The sequence below is a fragment of the Falco naumanni genome, chromosome 4, assembly GCF_017639655.2.
Source record: "Falco naumanni isolate bFalNau1 chromosome 4, bFalNau1.pat, whole genome shotgun sequence".
Lineage (NCBI taxonomy): Eukaryota > Metazoa > Chordata > Aves > Falconiformes > Falconidae > Falco > Falco naumanni.
The window spans coordinates 89,558,420-89,577,092 of record NC_054057.1 but is presented as its reverse complement, the minus strand read 5'-3'; the positions used below and the strand labels follow the sequence as shown (position 1 = coordinate 89,577,092).

Below are 18,673 nucleotides of genomic sequence, written 5' to 3'. Positions count from 1 at the left end.
CAAGGCATCCATTAACCTTATGGAAATTCACATCTTAAAGAAACAAACTTGACTGGGGCAACTTGAAAAGAACCAGTGAGTGGAGTAAGGTGCCATTTTTATTTTTTACCTTGACAGCTAGTGAAATAACTGTCTTTTGCCCATCTGAACTGAGGGAAGCAATTCATTTACCAAGTGGAAAGTGGGAATAAGTGTTGTCTGAATAGAATTTAATGCTAGTGAGCAGAAACATGATGAGAATAACATAGAGACTATGTTTTACTCCCTGTGTTCAATTTTTTGAAACATTGTCCCATGTTTCTTGCCACTAAAAGCCAAAAAGTAATTCTGCTGGTGATCCACATGGTTTCTTCAGAGAGGAAAATCACCACTAACATATTTATACAGAAATTTCAGAACTATCTATACAGCACGCAACCAAGAACCAAACACAGTCCTCTGTATTACAACCCACCAAATAATATTCCTTATTCAGCAGTGCAGCAGAAAAACAGCTACATGCATGTAAAAGTTCTTAAAGTTGTTTCTTACCTTCTGAGGCTGTCCTTCTTCTCTTCTCTTATCAAGCAGCTATCCAGATGTTGGTTTATATATTGCTCTGGAATAGCAACCTCACAAACAGGACAATCCACTGAAAGCAAGGGAGAAGGAATTTACTAGCATGTGTATTACAGCAAAAAGCAAATGTTTTAATTTAAAAAACTAGTCATTGACTGAAGAAAACTAAAATCCAGAATTCAAGATTTAATTTTTTTAAGATTTGGCATGTCTATCCAGAACCTTCATTTTTAGCTCTAATTTTCATTCCAAAACACTTCTCTTTCTATGTAGTATTAGAATGGCTCTCATCTTCCAAACAGTCAGAAGGAATAACAACTCTAATAAAAATCTAGAATAACATACACACTACACAGAAACCTTGGAGCTAATATAAACATAGACATATTTCCATGCTAATGTTTTTCACTTTTGCAGTATTTTACTCCTAAATAAAGGAAACTGCTTCTTTTGATAACACAGTAGAGCACAAACTTTATTCATATTAACATAATGTTCCCAATCTATGGCTCTCATCAGGACTGTCAATACATGAGTTTACTCAGCCTCACAGGAATCCTATGATCCAACCATGCCTCATACTCATTGCTTAGTACAGATAACTTGATTCCATGTGTTGGGCTCAGAGGCTCACAAATGCCCTACAGTATGGTCCCACCCAACTCAGAATTCTTCTTGCATCATATTTTAAAGAAGCAACTATAAACATTACCTTTAAAGACAGTAAAAAACCACAGACTTAAAATAATCACCTGTTGCAGTCACAATATATCAAAAACAAAGGACTAACTTCAAATGAACAGTATGAGGAAGGAATTCTTTAGCTGACATCCTCAGTATGAAGGAAGCAGATTTTGATTTAAAAGATAAAACAAAAACGACCCATGAAAAACACTGTGAAAAGTTGTGGGAATTGAGAGTGTTACCCAGTAACACTCCTTTGCAATTCCTAACTGCTGTGACATCATGTTCTAGTTAAAAGTTTTTTAAAAAACAAGCTGGGACAGTAACATAACATAATAGTTCTGAGCAGTCTATTATTGTATTGGAAGTTACATCTGAATTCTTAACACAGGAACAAATAATACTTACTAAAACCACTTCAGCATTACCTCATTTCAAATCTTTCACTTATATTGTTTGACCAACTACTTTGCATTGTTGGAAATAATTTCAATGTAATGCATGCTCAGGTCATGAGCATTTAATAAGGTCATGAAATGGTAAGTAAGAGAAAATTTTAAATGCTTGAAAATAAATGAGCAGCAAAATTTCATATGAGTTTTACATTACGAACACAAGCAAGTCTGATGCATAAAACTAGAAAATTTAACTTCTGGCTAAGTGGACGTCATTTTCATATGGCTACTTTTCTGGTTGTATTACATCTTTAAGCAGTATTTTCCTGGCTAATAAATAAATATGAACTTCAGAGTTCCAGTTGAATAAATTGTTCGATAAAAGAATGGATAAATACAAACTAGTAAGAATGAGTGTTATACTCCTACACTGTCTTTAATTTAGGCTTTTAATTGGGTCAATGGGATGGCTGCCATCATGTCAAAACTAAGAGGATTCTGTCATTTTATTGTAGTTGATTAGTATAAATGGGTATTTTAATGCTTCAAAATAAATTAATCTTAACACTGTAGAGTTACAGAAGAATAAAGCAGATTACTTTCTTCTGGAGAGTGTATGAATAGGAACATCAACAAACTAAAGCCATGATCGTTTTGACTTTGGGTGCACCCCTCAAATAACAAACACATTATAAAATACCTTGCTTCTGGTTACTTAAGAATACAAAAGCAGAATGAATGTCGATGTTGCCTGTCTAGTCATTAAGGGGAAGGATTAAATGACTTAATTTTTTACTGAGTAAGTCTGTTAGAGTTGTTACTCAAAGCAAAGGAATCTGTAAGCATTGAACTCCATTTAATTACTTGGCATCAGCCCAGGCTTCCTCTTCAAGAATATGCTTGTAGCTGTCCCACATAAGCAGTAATCTGAATGAAGCACAGTCCAGTTAAATGGGAAGCATCTGAACATGCCAATGCAGATGAGAACAATGCAGAGAAGTGAGGAAAATACCACGCACTGAAGGCACTCCAACGCATACAACCAGCCACAGCCCCCAGCTTGGGGAAGAGAACAAGACAAAACCAAAAATTAAGCGCATCTCACCTTTCTTGGCTACTTTTACCACAGATGTAGAAGGCTCTTCATGACTTTTGGTGCTCTCAGGACTCTCTCGTGATCCCACTTCATTGTCTTTACCATCAACATCTGCAGAACTGCTGTAAAGGTTATCATGCTCTTCAGTTTTGAAAATCTTCTGATCTGTTCCTGCCAGGCCGTCTGCCTTTGTTGAGGTGCAGACTTTTTCCTTTCTCAAGAAACTGTCAACCACTGGCATCTCCTTTTTCAAACCTGGCCAAGAAACAGGACTGCTGGTATGTTTTTTGCCAGCTGAATGCCTGCTATGGGCCAATGGGGATGAAATCGGTGGAGTATCCAAGACCAGCTGGAACAGCTGTTGCCTAGAAGCATCCAGAAGACAACATGCAGTTAGCTTCATTGGAAAGCATTAGTTTTTTCTTTGAGAAGAAACCAGAACACAAAGAAACAGAGCTTTTCCTCCATTCCTTCCTTCCTCTCCCTCTTGCTTGCATGCAGCACTCGGGAATCAGCTAGCCCACACAAACCAGGAGCAGGAACACACCAGATGAGCCTCACCGTGCTCTATAGAATCTAAGAATTCTCTTCCAAATGTTTGAAGACATTAAACTACATCTTGCAAATGTAATAAAATGCCTCTCAAAACATCACACAGAACACAGTAAAGAACAAAAAATTTTCCCCCCTGACTTGAAGTTGGTAGATGACCATTTTCAAGTCAGAGTACTTCAAGCACTGCGTCACACAGCTGTGACAGAGGCTCCTGAAACCAAAGAGCTTAGCAGAAGCATTGCTATATTCCTTCTGTCCCCCCTTACAGCCAGTCTCCGCTTACTGCCCACCCAGCTGAACAGAACCCCACCAAGAGACAACTGCGTGCTTGTCAGGTCTTGAGATTTAATGTCAGGTAAACCAAACTGTTTTGGTTACAATTTCATCAATGATGAGCCAAAGAGCACAAACCCTCCATCCCTTCCTCATATAAAGTAAGAGGACAAACATAACTGCCCTCAAGAACAGCCCATTTCAGCCTCTTACCACCCACCTACGCATGCTTTACCTCCCACTTGTACAACCTGTCCTCCTCAGGGCTGTTAAATGTCAAGATGCAAGTTAAATACAGAAGTCTCTTTTCAAAGAAATAAACTTTTATTTTATCGGTAGGAACATGGTGGCAGCAGAAGGCTCACTCTCCTGTCTGTCTCAGTAGTACTTTTAGCTTTGAGGTAAAACAAAGAATTAAAAAGTCACAGTTGTCCTACTCAGGCAATCACATAAGATCTTAAAGACATGTTTTATTCCTACACCTGCCCCAGGGTTTTTTGCAGAATCCTGTTTATTTTACACAGCTCAATCTAAGATAAATAAAGCCAGAGACTGCATCCTTAGCAGGCAGACAGCATAGCAATGCAGCTGTCTAGCCTGCCCACATACCTTGTGATTCAATCTCATGACTCAATCTCTCTGCCTCATCACAAGCAGAGAAAAGGCTTTCCCAGCTAACATCAGCAATGGACAAACACATGTCACTGTTACCCACTACTGCTTTGAGTCTTCCACATCCCAAGGGTCACAATGAAGTTCGGATCATCCAGCCAAAAACAGCCAGCATGCAGTCATCAATCTATTCACCTTTAATTCACTGCTCCATCATCCCCTGGCAACCTGCACACCATTCACCCCTGGAGCTCTCCCAGAGTGCAAAGCCTGCACAGCTGCCCACGGGCTAATCAGCTTTCTCCCCACCTTGCTGCCATTCTCACAACCACCACCGGCCAAGCCCGAGCCTGCTGCATCCTCAGAAGTCCTACCCAAAAAAAAAAAAAAAAAAAAAAAAAAGGCAATTGCAAAAAAACCTTTACCATCTACTGACAAACTGCCAACAGCTTACAAAAAAATTTGAAAATCTTAAAGGAAAGGCAGCATCTCTCTAACAACAAATGGAGGAGACGGGTTAACAACTAAGAGATACTCTGTCCCTGCCTGCTAAGTGGAATAGGGAGGACCTTCCCTTCACCTCTCTTTATAGCAGGATAACACAAAAGTGAGGGACAGCAACAGAAACAGCTTTTGAGGATGCCGAGTTACCTTAGAGCCTCTACAGAGAAAGGCAAGCTGTACCTCACAGGTCCACGTGCCTTCCCCTCTGACCCACGAACAGCTGCGCTACTCGCAGCAGCTGCTGCGGAACTGCAGGCCCAGAGCTCTGCACTCAGGATGATGTTGACTTTGTCCAAGGGACAAGCCCTGTGCACTGCTAATTACAACTGCACAAGACACCTGGGATCCCTCAGAGGTGAGCACACGGCCCCAAAAGACCACAAACAAGTCTGTAACACCAGTCCTCTTCCTTCCCATCTGTAACACATTAACTTTTTCAAGCACTAGAACCTTTATTACTACCATTGCTCAGCAAGTACATGCTCTTTATTTAAATGTCATGGCTCTACAGCTTTGATTGTGGCAATTCACTGCACCTGAGGTGACAGTCTGTGAAAGTAGGCCAGCTGTGGGTCCTCACCTTGCAAAATTTTTAACTCAGGAAGATTAAATAACAGTTGAAATAATTTGGATTACTATTCCTTTTGTGTAAAAAAAAATAAAATAAAAAAACAAAAAAAGAGGGGGTAGGGGTCTGTGGGTGATATACCTGCAGAATATGCATGGCCATGAAATTATTCCTTACAACACTTCCATGAAGACACAAGGCCTATTAGAGGTTTGAAATGCAACTATGCTCTCAGATTTTACAGTTAGAGACATTTCAGTATTGGGTGACTACTTAAAAAATTGTTCAGTCTTCTAAGGTAAAGTTTTTTCAGGTCTAAGAAGAACAACTAATTAAGAACTGTCTGTACATATACCCTTTAAAAACAAGTTCATATAAGTCACCAGGTAACACCACAATTATACAAGTTTAAGTTAAGTTCCTGGAGAACAACCACAGCAACAAGGTCAGCACGCCAAACACACTGCAGTAGTGATATTCCAGCCAGATTCAGAAGCCTGATTTGGAGTCTAAGTTTCCTGGATTACTGGATGTAATGACCACATCTGTCAGTGGCAATTCACATCCATTCCGAGGTTCTCTGACTTTCTGCAGTGCAAACACGTGCAATAAAGTGTGGCAGCAAAACTATGTTTTTCTGTCTCCTCATGCCTAGATATGGACTGGAAGTTTTTGAGGTTAATTCCTCGGCTGACACAGACACGGAGCTGTCTAGCTACTGTTGGCATAGGATCAGCTTCATGGGCAACTCAGGAGCTAGCTAATGGGAACACAGAGTGTCTTCACACAGCCCTGTCCCACTCCTGCCCCACACTTGTCATTTACAAAGGGTACACTCCATCCAGAAGCATCAGAAAGATATCAGCATATCGCTGCTCAGCATGGCCACGACCAGCAATAATTGGCAGACAAAGTCACTCATTTTACTGCAGATAAATGCACAGTATTCTTCAACATAAAGGTAACAAACTATAACCTCAGAAAATTTCTCATATCACAGATGGTTATACTCTACAGTCAGGTTCAAAAGCAAATAAATTAGTTGCCTTTTATTCCTAATACACTTAGGCGAAGTTTAAGCCTCAAAAGGATTCAGCTGGGTGTTTTACCAATGATGTACTCTTTTAAAAAAAAAAAAACAACAAAAAACACAAAACTTTTTTCCCCCTTTCTAAACAAAGAATTAATATTTTGGTTATGTAAAAAAGATCTATTTGGTCAGACTCCCCCAGGTTTTCACACAGGCAGCCTACCATTAAAGTAGCTAATCAAAGTCAACACATAGTCTTATATTATTCTTCTGGCTGTTAAGCAACCATTTTCACACAAAAGCCCAGCATCCTATGCTACAGCAAGCCAAATTCTGCATGGCTCAGATAACATAAAACAGATCCATAAATGCAATCAATTGGCATCATATCAGTTCAGTTTGCCCATAAAATAAAGAATGACACAGCCAAAAAAGGCAAAAATATCTAAACAATTAGCCAGTTGCCTATATTCATTGTCTTCATCTAGAGAACACAATTGATCCCCCTCATCTTTTCAGTGTATTTTCTATTGCTTTTGAGAGCTCCTCCTCTTGTCAAAGTAACGCACCCTACTATCTGTAACCGCCAATTATTTCTGTTTATTTTTCCACAACATGCATTCACTAGCCAAAACATATTTCCCAGTGTGTTCACACTAGCTGACAACACTCCTAAAATTCAACTTCACACCAGTTTATCTTTTCACCAGACTTAAGAATGATTCAGGTATCTTTTTCTCAACATCTCCTTCTCAGGAAGTATCACAATAATACATCTTATAGTACCTCAAATTCTCTGAAACAGAGACCTTAGCAGCCTGCTCTGTCCCTCAGAAGGCTACCAGGCCAAGACATGACTGAAGGTGGGCCTGGACTCCAACAGACTGCAAACCCGAGCACGGGGCAGCTGCGCAATTCTGATTAAGGCTGGAGGGAGGAAGGCAGCTCCGTGGCCGGCAGATGCAGGCAGCAGATAGCAAAAGGCTCAAAGCGCAAAGCTTGACATTTCTGTAACATGTCCTGTATGAAAGGGTAAGAGTTCTGAACTCAGGAGACTTGCCCCAGAGCCGACAGGACGGACTACCCAAACAGAAGACCATCTCACTTCAAATGCAAGTTGTTAACATTTGTGTGAAGGCACCCAGAATAGAGAAGTCTTCTGAACTGAAATCCATAGTAATAATTGTCTCAATAAAATATAAACAAAAAGAGAAAGAAACTGGAAAAAACAATACAAAACCCAAAATATATCCTAAAAATATAGGTTGCTTTAATTACACCATTAGTCTACAAATAATCATACAGAGTTTTTCCTCTTATTGAAGGATAAAGACATAAAGCAGACTTTCCGAAGGGATCTGATCTTAGCACAGAATCAATGGAAAGAACACTTGGATAAGAATATGAAAACTCGTTTGCCAAAACACACATGAAATCTCTGTATGCCTTTTTTATTATTATTATTTTTTCCTGGTGGGAAAATACAGAAAATGCTAGTACTAAACTCAAAAGAGGAGAGAAAAGTCCTACACTGGCTTTTCCCAGAATTGGTATTTTGGGCCCACCGAGCAGCTTCACTGGCTGTGTGATGGCATCTAGTGGCCCTGACGTACCAGCCCTGGCACCTCAGGGATTCCAACAGCCCTGGGCTCTCCAACAGTACCTCGATCAACTGCCACTCCCCTCCCTCACCACCAGAGTGAATTATTCTAATTTCTCATTAGTCACAGAAATTCCAACAGCTGCTGCTGGAGTGATTCAGACAAGCATGACCAGACTGGGATTCATCCGTCATTCAGAGACGGATCACAGAGTCGAGAGAAAGCACGCAGTTGATGGAGAAGTCCACCCTCTACCATCACCAGGCTGTCCAGCTCACCTAGAAAATGATTCTCTCAGTAAACCACAGGACAGCACAATTTTCAAGTTCTGCATTTTGCATGCAGTTTTCAATGTTATCTATTATACTCCTAACAATTTAACACAGGCTACTATCAGTTCTGAAAGGTTTTAGCACATACAATTTTACCACCCTGGCACAAAAACAAGAAATGCATCACTCCTGACAAATCTCAGTTTAAGAGCACAAGCAGCAAGGCTGAAAGATGAATCAACAAGATGTTAGCAAGTCCTAACATGTACTGTTATAACCACTACCCAAATCCTCCTCGAAGACTCATCTTCTTTAATTTCTGGCTTGGGTTAGGACACGGAGGTTATGCTTCTTTTAGTTTAAAATGGACAGTCATCTTAATACACTGTGTACAGCATGCTCTCTGCCAGGCATGTTTTAGTAACAGTATAAACATCTTGAAAAAAATTTTTTCTTCAGATCTGCGAGACCCGCAAAAAAAATTTCAGTGTCCTCCTCCATGGAGATCCTGGTTCCTTTTTTACGCTCTGTTTACTTCTCCCTTGCTGAAGCAGCTATGAAGCAGAGAAAAAAGGTGGGAATCTAGAGCTTTCAAATAAACTCTCGGGAAAAGATAGAGTTGTGAATATTCTTAGGAACAGCTCACACAGGATAGTCTTAACAGTACTGAAGGATAATTTCTGTCCTTGAAATTCCTTCTGCACTGCTCCTGGAAGTTTAATCGGAGTATCAGAAATGACAGTACCTGCCCCCTCAAATGCTCAGAGTAGATATGTTTATTCCTCTGACTCACTAGCTGTCAGATAAACCCAATTAGAAAACCAAGATAGAAACTTGAACATAAAAACATATTTTTCTTCTCTAGGTATGAAAAAAACCACAAACCATTTTCAGCAAGGACTACTTTTCTACTTATGCAAGCATAACTCTAATTTCTGTGGCTAAATTTTCTAACTAGGTGATCGATAAACAGTCAATTTTTATCAAAACAGTCTCTTTAGAGGACAATGAAATTAATTTCAAAACAACCCCAAAACTTTACCCTTATTATTTTTGAAGACACGAGCCTCATTGCAACTGATAACTATATTGTTCATCAAGGAAAGATGGCACAAAGAGCACTTGCCATCTTGCTCTCCTGACCTGGTCAGAGTGATGAATTCTGCCTGCAAAGCACAGCACAAGCAGCAAAGAGAAAGCTGAGCAAAGGCTGCTCTCACCCTGGCAGTATAGCCTATGGGTGTAATTGATGAGAGTAATGCTTAACTCCTTCGCTGCTCAGAATCTGTGTGTACCTGAACACAAGGGCAGGGCAAGGTGAATTCAGACCGACTGAAGCTTGCTCAAAACTGCTCCTCTACCCTTCACACAGAACATAACATTAATGGGCCATAGTGAAAACACAGCATCTTCACTTTCCCTAGGAAACATCAGAGTTCACCACTTCTACAGAGAGGAGGCAGGACTCCCAAGACAACACTCACTGAGCACAAATGATCATCAAGGCTCTAATTTTGCAAACGCTTGAGCATAAGCTAAATGTTGAGCAGAAGTATAAATGGGATCAGCACTCAGGTCTATTTAGAACAATTTCCATTCTATGCACACACTGACCTTGGTGCACAGCTTTTACTTTGCTAAGTACTACCAACATTAACATTTTCTTTCCCTACAGGCCTGACTTAAGAAATGTGTTTGCATTTTGTGAAATACTGAAAAGATTTAAGGCCTAATTTTCATAAATGCTAAACCACCTGAGGCTCAAAGTCAGGTCAGGATAGACTTGAAGAACTTAGCACATTTCAAAAAATCAACCCCCGGACCTTAGATTTGTTTTGGAGGGGGCCAAAAGGAAACAAAGCAGATGGGGAAGGAGGAGGGGAGACAAAAGTTTAGTCCTGTACCAACATCGCCGGGGCAGAAACCAACATGATGATTTAATGGTACTCATATTCCGTAACACTTTCCAGGCAAGCAGCATTCCCCTCCAACTCAGGACCATCTGTAGAGTAAATTCAATCCCAGGCTGAGAGGCACAAACGTGGGGTGCCCAGCATCTGAAGTGACATGAGATTTACTCACTACCTATATTCCTTGTAAGAGTCTGTCTTATTAAACTAGTTGTGCTAGTAAGCCATTTGTTGTTGGGTCTTTCTTACCGAGATCCAGAAAACACCCTGCACTGGCTCTCTCCCACCTCACCCTCCACCCGGTACAGAACAGGAAACTACAGGTTTTGTCTTATTGATCTGTCTTTACGTTGAGAGATTGATTGAACTCTGAATCACAAAAGGCAAGATTATTAAACTACCCTGACTGGTAAGATTTATACTGATCCATTAAAGCAGTCAAAAAAATTAACGTTTAAGATTCAATATCATAATGGATCCAAGTCAGCACTACTTGTTCCCTACAAAATTAGGCATTACCAAAAAAATAAGAATAATAATAATCCAGTTATCACTAAGAAACACCAAAGAGAATTCAAGCTAAAATAATGGAACTGTAGAATTCCAATTCTTCAAATAAAACCAGTTCAACCTAATAGTGGTCACACAGAAGACTGGATCTTCACGACAGAGAAACCCTCTCAAGAAACAAAGCCATAAACCGAACTATGCTGCCTATCACTCACGAAGCCAAGAACGTCATCGACTTCAAGCTCCAAAGTTCATTTCGGAGAAAAAGATGATAGTCTGATTCTCTCCCACAGACACAGGGATACCTACAAAATACCTAGCAAATCACTGAGCTGCTGCTTATCACAAGAAAACAGGGATAACACAAGAAATCTCATGTATCTACTGTGGTAAGCGTTTACCAAGTCATGCTTATTCTGTTGCTCCTGTCTTTCAAAGGCATGAGGAGATCAAAAATTAATTAAAAAACAGAAAAGTAGGTAAGAAATCCAGGTAAAAGCACAATACTCCATTACTACTCTTATCCAGGAAAACTCACACTTGTGGTCCCTCAATACCTATGTTTTTCCCATCCAATGACTTCACCAAGATAATTCTCTTGCAAGCTGACCATTCCCACTAGATAAAATCTTTCTATTCAGAATTTCCGCTGCACACATAGGAAGGATCTTAGAAGAAAATCTTTATTACCATTATTTTCCCTGTAGAATCCTGACACATCTGCTTGACTTCACATAATGGAAGAGACTGTAAACTACAGGGCAGCTAACCAGAAGCAAAAACAAAATAAGCTTACACAACCTACACACATTATCTGAGTGGACAGTAACCTTCAGCCAGAAAACTGAAGGATTTTTCCAAAGGCTTAAACATTAGTCTTTGACAACATTTCTGTGACACTGCAATATTTTCACTCAGTCCTCACACTGCTCCTTGCTCTGCTTCTCTACAAGGACTCCTAGCCTGGTCACACAAAGTGAGTCACACCTGCCTTTCCAGCTGCCAAACCAGAGAGATTATTCATAAAATTACAGTATACCTTGCAGAATTAAAGCTCTTTACTAGTTCATCTAATGTCCGGTTATTTTTCAGGTCCGATTCTGAGACTGCCTATTAAAAAAAGAAAGAAAGAAAAGAGAGAAAAAAGAAACAACATTCAAATGCAGTGAAAACAAGAAGTACCCAGAAAACGTTCAAGTGATCAATCATTTGTTTCTTGGATAAATGCCTCAACTACCCTGCTAAAATGTTATGTGAATGAAAATGCATAAATTGTAAACTTTTTTTCCTGAAAAATAGCTCAGGCTAAAATAACTGCCTGAGAACTGTAAGTCTGGGAAATTATAGGTAATAGATAAAAATGAACCATAAAGCTAAAGCAGCAAAATCCAGTCTACTCAGCCTCCAACAATGCTTTACTGTAGCCCGGTTCTAATTATTTTGAAAACCAAACCAAAGATCCCATGAACATGATAAGAACCTTAATCAACAAGACATGAAAACTGATGAAGGGAAGTGTTAATCTTCTAATTACAGAATTAGAATATGAATTATGAGATGGCTTTGTGTATTCAATTCATTCTTTTTAAGCAATTTCTGATTTTTATCGCCCTGGCTGTCTCTCTCTGCTCTTCTTTTACAAAGCTTTTATTTGTCTTGCTCATATCAATACCTGTGATTTTTAAGAAGGGAGTAGTAAAATATACTTCATCAAGTAGTCTGCACTTGTCTGAAAGTTTAAAAACTGGCAAAGCGACAAACAGATCTGTTTCCCAGTCTTGAAAAGTCTAGTCTGGGTCATGCTTTAGAAACACAGAAGAAAATTACTTCTATTTCGCCAATATTCCTGAAGTGTCATTCATTGTTTCTAGGCAGCCTACCATTTTTAGGAGTTCAATAAAGCCCAGCTGGCTTACTTAAAATGAAAACTTATATTAAGGCTTAGTATAAATTGCATTGTGTGTTCTTTAATCAAAAAAAGCCTTCAAGTCAGATCATAATAATCACTCACCTGCAGAGCACACTGAACCTGCCTCTAGTGCTTTTCACATTTAACCTAACTCTCATGGCAAACTCCTCCTTGTCCTGGTGCGTAACATAGTCCTCTGATCCCCAAAAAGGTACACTGTACACTCACAGAGTTTTAGGACTAGATGGTCTGTGGACACTTCTGAAGATGCCTTGAAAGATGAAGTGAGGCCACTCAATGATGGAAAATTGAAGAGCTTAATTTCAGCACTCATATTTTAAATGATGGTGTATTTTAACAAATTAGGAGGCAATGCTAAATGTTTTGCAACAGATTGCATACAGAGCTCTGAGCCAAAACCCAGGTTTGATGCTCTATCTACTTCTGCCTATGCATAAAAAAAAAAAAAAAAAAAAAAAAAAAAAAGAGTAGCTCTGAAACAGGACAATTCCAGTTACAAGACCACCACATGTTGTCCAAATTGCTGCTCACAAAGAGCTGCTCACCAAAAGGAAAGGTGGTAACATGCGACCAGAATTAATTATTTAGCACAGTCCAAAGGGAAAAGCTCCTGAGATTTGCCAAAATATACACAAAAAGCAAGCCGAGAAAAACACTTACCACACAGCATGTTGGACATTGAGTTTTGTAGGACAAAAACTTGCGTATACAAAGGGAACAATCTGGAAAAAGGAAATACATGATTTTTTAACAGGCATTCTTCCAAATGCAGTTCAACATCCTTATTAGTATATTTTATTTTCGTACAATACATGCAAGAATTAAGATCACTATTGTAGCAAAAAAAAAGCCACCAACATATTTTATGCAAGCATCTTTCAACATTTCATCTCAGTCCCTCTGCCAAAAGCAGAGTTTAACACGTTACTCTGCTACCACCACTAAAAGCAGTGTGTTTGCACTGCTCACTCTACCACTGCTTTTTTTGGGTTTTTTTTTTTTTTTTTTGGGGGGGGGGGGGGTGGGGGGTGTTGTTGGGTTTTTTTTTGACATGACTAATGTTGGATCACTTTCATCTTCCTGCATAGCCCCAGACAAACCATCCCCTTTTTTCCCAGGTGTTTCTTCCCCTTTCCAAAACAATACTAACTTGTTGAGGGAAAAAACTAAAAATTATAGGAAACAGCACTGGAACTCTGAGAGACAGCTTAAATGTTTCCCAGGAAAAGCAAGTCATAGATCATCACAGGATGTTTCAATAGACTCTTTGGTGAAATATGCCATAAGCTTCATTTTGGCATACATCTTCAGATGCTTTTATTACGTGAAAAAAATATGAATGGTACATCTATTCTGTCACTAAAGGTACAATCCAAAGCACTGTGAAAGTTAAACAACTGCTGTTAAGAGAGCTACTGAATGCTACCAGTCACCCAAGAATGAGCAGAGGAGGAATTTTAAGTGGCTATAGTTGCAAACAGATTAGAGAGTTATCTAGAAGCCCTGTAACAACATCATTAAGAAAAAAAGAAACAGAAAAAAATTTTGCAAGTAAATTTATTTCATTTTCATCTACTCACAAATAATTATTCATTAATGGCAGAGAGCTTTTTACTCCAATTGTACAATCTCTGTTGCCTGAAGAGATTACATAAAGACAACCAAATAGAAAATACTTCAAGAAATCTTGATTTACTGTAGGAAACTTAGGCCTTCTGCAGTTTGCAAGGGGAAATGAAATGCACGATCTGTTAAGAAACAGAAAATAGGTGGATTCTTTTCAAAGGGCCTCTGAACCCAGCTGTGTCACAGGCAGGCTGTTATACCAGCTACTGCAGAGAATTTCAAGTGCTCCCTACCATAAATACACTGTTTTCAGTGGTGACAGTTTTGCCAAGCTGAACTTCATTGCCAAACTACAACATCCTCCTTCACGTAAGGAAGAGGAAGCGCTATAGTTTCTGAAGAAATCAGTTACAAGCATTTATTTTAAGGTGAGAAAAGGCAACATACTTCCCCCTAATCTGACTTTCACTAAACTGCTTCACTACCATGTTCCAGAAGATATCAGCCTGAGGCAGACAGAGCAGCATGGAAAATTTTAGTTTGTAACACTTAATGCTCTCTGCCATACAGCTTTCCATTTTGTTCCACCCTCAAGAAGTTACAAAAGATATTTAAATGAAGAATTGTAGGAATAGGTGGTGTTTACGTGCATTAATCCAGACCACACGTATTTGCGCTGTCTAGAAGGCTACAACCGTAACTGCATGAGGAAAAGTTGCTGGCTGCTTCACAGCTTTCATCCAAAAGAGCTCCTCAGAGGCAAATGTCCTTGCTGGCTAAGCCACAAGCAGAAGAGCTGCATGGTTTATAAAGGAAATAAAAGGCCAGTAATCCCTGCTCTATGTGCCGGTAAATGATAAATAGTCAAATGATAACTTCTCTCTGAAACGCTAAAGGACTAAACTCTTTTCTGAGGACATTTTTCAATAGTTTTCTGTCATTCGGCTAAGGTACAGCAGGATTGCCAGCCCACAGGGTCCACAAGGTAATTCTCCAGTCCTGTGTTTCCCAGGAAAGACGTATGAAGACCAAACCATTCACTCAAAATTTCTTTGAGTACAGCTTTTTCACTCCTACCTGTCTGCCTTAATCCATAAACTGAACGACAAGTCAGGCTTATATGGAGTCACAGGGCCAAGACACACTCCCACCACAGCCACCCCGGTACTCCCCGGAATGCACAGCAGCGTGCATTTACGTGAAACACACCAATTCTAAATTCCACAAGGTCACAGGATAGAGGGAAGAACAATCTCACCACCTCTTTAGTGACCTGTCACAAACACACCACGTTTACCTCGGCTCCTACTCAAGCAATTTTTTATCAAAACTGCTGTTTCTGTGCAATTTTTATTACAACTCAAGTAAATTTAAACTGCAACCACCAAATCAATAGTGATGTATTAGCTGAACCTCCATAAAATACGTTAACCCCAAGACAGGAGGCACAGAGTTACAATGAAAAGCAAGTAAGAGTTCTGCGTTGACTCCTACGCAGCTGGCACCCACGGAGTCTGACCCGGGTCAGCAGGCCGGGCCGGGCCGCAGGAGCCGGGGCCCACGGCGGGCGCTCGGTGGAAGCAGCCAGGCGCTCCCCGGCCGTACTTACAGTTGTGCGAGCACTGTGGAATGATCATCGCAATGCTGAAGTAGTCGAAGCATATCCCGCACCGCAGCAAGTCATCCACGGCCTGCAACGGGAAGCCCAGGTTACCGCACCGCGCGCCTCCAGCCGGCCCCGTGCCCCACGGCCCCGCACGGCGCGGAGCGCGGCGAGAGGCCGGCACCGGGCCCTCGGTGCCAGGGGCCGCCTAGGCCCTAGCCCGCCGCCGGCGACGGCCACGGAGGACCGCCCCGCCCCGCCGCCAGCCCGCCCGCCGCGCCTCACGCACCTTCAGCGGGGACAGGCGCTCCGGCCACGGCGGCTCGGGCACCAGGGCCATGGCGGCCCGGCCCGGCCCGCGCCCCACGGCCTCGCCGCCCGGCCGGCACCGAGTCCAAATCCCCCGCGCTGCGGCCTGCGCGCCGCGACCGGGCCGCGCTTCCGGCGGCGCCGCGGCTGCCGGGAGCTGTAGTCCGGGGCCGGGGCCGCTGGAGCCGCAGCCCCGCGGCCGGCCGCTCTCCACCGCGCAGCGTGGCGCGCTCCGTCCCCGGCTGCCAGCAGGCCCCGCCGCGGCTGCCCCCGCACGGCTGTGAGAGCCGCCGGGCGCGGGGAGGCCGGGCCCTGAGCCCGCTGGGCCCGCCGGGCCCGCGCCGCCGCCCCGGGGCCCGGTAGGAGAAGGCCGGCGCCGAGGCAAACCGGCGGGCGTGAGGCGCTGGCGGCCGCCACGAGTGACCCCGCCGCCGTCCCCGGGCTCGGCAGGGGCTGCCCCCCGCCCGGCGCGGCTGGAGCCCTGTCCCGGCCCCGCGAACCCCGAGTTCCCCTCCGGCTGCAGGACCTGCCCTTCCCGGGGGACGCCAATTAAACACCGGCTCGGGGAATGTTAAAATCCAAGGGATGAACGTTTACTCGTTTCAGCACCAAACGCGTCCTCCACCGGGCAGTTTCCGTACTGGCCTCTCCTCTCCCTAACGCACACGTGGAGGTCACCTCGGAACAGGCACCCCGGAGGGGCTAAAGGAAAGGCACCGGCTCCTGCGCACCCATCGCCTTCATCAAACTCCCGCGCACATCTTATGGATGCAATGCAGTTCTCGGCCACTGTGATCAGCCGTTTACTCGGGTGACAAATGAGATGTGTCACTGAGCAACCCCGCCATCTAATAAGCTAGGTGTGAGAGTCTTCACCACCTGTACCTTCCAGGAGATGTTAATTTGAAAAATCCCTCAGGCACTGTGTCAATGAGATTTGGAAAAACGGCCCCCTGCCTAACATCCCTTCTGCGACTAACCGGCTCCGCCACCTCCCAACCAGCCCTGTTTTCTGTTTACACTTCCCCATACAGGTGCATGTCAGCCTTTGCTATGGGAACGACCTTCTCCATAGACATGTACAGGGCTGTGCGGGGTTGCCATGGAAATGGGCATCATCACGGTCACCTCTGTCCTGGGCATGGCCAGATCTGGCTCTCTGAATTCCACAAGAGGGGACATTGCAGAACCCAGGCTAAAAATACATGGGCCTTACGGATGAAAAACAAAGAAATAGTAGGTAGCAATGATCATGACTGAGTACTGCTGCTGTGGCTTCAGAAGGTTTAATAATTGCCGAGGAGTTTAGGGAAACTTGGCATGTAGCCAAAGTCAGGCGGGATAACATTGCAAACAAATTGCACCGTGTCGGTGCAATTCAAATTTCAGAAGCCGGCCATTTGCTGCAGCCTGCACCAAGGCTGTGCTGCCCCTTGCACTGGGTGCTTGCTGAAGGGGGACGATGTCGGTCCCCTCGCAGATACTCTGCTGCAATACATTGACACACTTTGCTCCAGGCTGCACACTGTTACAAGTATCCCTGGTGATTAACATGTCTTGTAGCAGAGGTTTTTACGCACACACACAATACATATTTACCTATTTTATATATTAGCCTGCGGAACAGTAATGCCTCCCTTTGCTTCCTTCATTTCACAGATTTGTTTTAAGCACTTTTGTAGCTGCTGGTGACTCAGATGTGCTGTTACCTGAAAACCATGTGTGCCCATACCTGATTTTTCCTGTAAGATGAGTTTTTGTAGCAGTTTGCATGGTCCTACTCCTGATTTGTGCTAGTCTGATTTTTTATTCAGATAAAATAAAGTCAAGCTCCATAAACTAGCACTCAATAATGCATATTTATATTTATATTTATATTTATATTTATATTTATATTTATATTTATATATAAAAAAGGTACTCCATGACCTACCTGATAGGGAACATCTGAAGAAATTATCATAATGGTCCCTGCTGGCCTTAGGCTTTATGAATCTCTGAATTTATATATATGAATGGAGCTGATTACTGTCTGACACTTGCCAAAAGTGCTAGAATTTACAAATAATTTCATTGACATTTAAGTGCCCTTTCTTTTCACCTTAAGGAATCCATTTCTTCTGCTTTCTCTGCAAGCTGTGAAAAATTAATGTATCAATCTCTTATGGTTCTTTTTCAATTTTCTGTTCTTTCTCTTCCCTCATGCACACTGCAGATCTCGTTCCAGGTTCACACACTTTCTGACATGAGCTTGTTGGTTGGCAAGTAAGTCATCCTTCCCAGGAATGGACACAAGGGTTTCATCACTAAATCAACATGTTTATTATTTGTTTTGGTAGAATAGCAAAGGGCAATGAGTTTATAGCCAAGCACCATCCACACAGGCTGCTGCTGCATAAAAAGTGACTTAAACTAGTTTGACAGGAAAAGCACCGTATCAAAAAATCTGGAAAACCTGTGTTTTCACCTGAATCCTGTATGACTCAGAAGTTAGAGAGACTCCGCCTTAGGCAGCATGGCCAAATTATCCTTGTAGCGTGCAGTGAGGGGGTGAGCTCAGGGCTGCAGGTTGCTCCATCTGACAGGCAGTGTTTAGCAGTGCCTCTGGTTTGCGGTGGCTCTGTGCCAGGGCCCTGGAGAGACACGAGTGAGGTGGCAGGGACAGAACTGGGTGCCATTATCACCTGGGGGCCTCAC

At 42.3% G+C, this 18,673-nt stretch overlaps 1 protein-coding gene across 6 annotated transcripts in view; it reads right to left on the bottom strand.

The window, feature by feature from the left end:
- The window catches only part of RAD18 (RAD18 E3 ubiquitin protein ligase), a 54,119-nt gene extending 37,380 nt beyond the window's left edge, over window positions 1-16,739 (bottom strand). For 5 of the 6 annotated variants that reach the window (XR_005827446.1, XR_005827447.1, XM_040590908.1 and 2 more), the window contains exons 1-6: window positions 15,957-16,094; window positions 15,674-15,755; window positions 13,159-13,220; window positions 11,608-11,678; window positions 2,743-3,098; window positions 532-631 (exon numbers count right to left, since the gene is read on the bottom strand). Coding sequence is in view for 4 of the 6 variants with exons in the window: in XM_040590908.1 (XP_040446842.1) it covers window positions 532-631; window positions 2,743-3,098; window positions 11,608-11,678; window positions 13,159-13,220; window positions 15,674-15,755; window positions 15,957-16,007 (722 nt within the window). In the remaining 2 variants the exon portion in view is untranslated. Of the gene's footprint in view, window positions 1-531; window positions 632-2,742; window positions 3,099-11,607; window positions 11,679-13,158; window positions 13,221-15,673; window positions 15,756-15,956; window positions 16,095-16,617 lie in introns of those variants that run through there. The other variant, XM_040590910.1, reaches the window with a different exon arrangement.
- Between the last annotated feature and the right edge of the window lie 1,934 nt (window positions 16,740-18,673).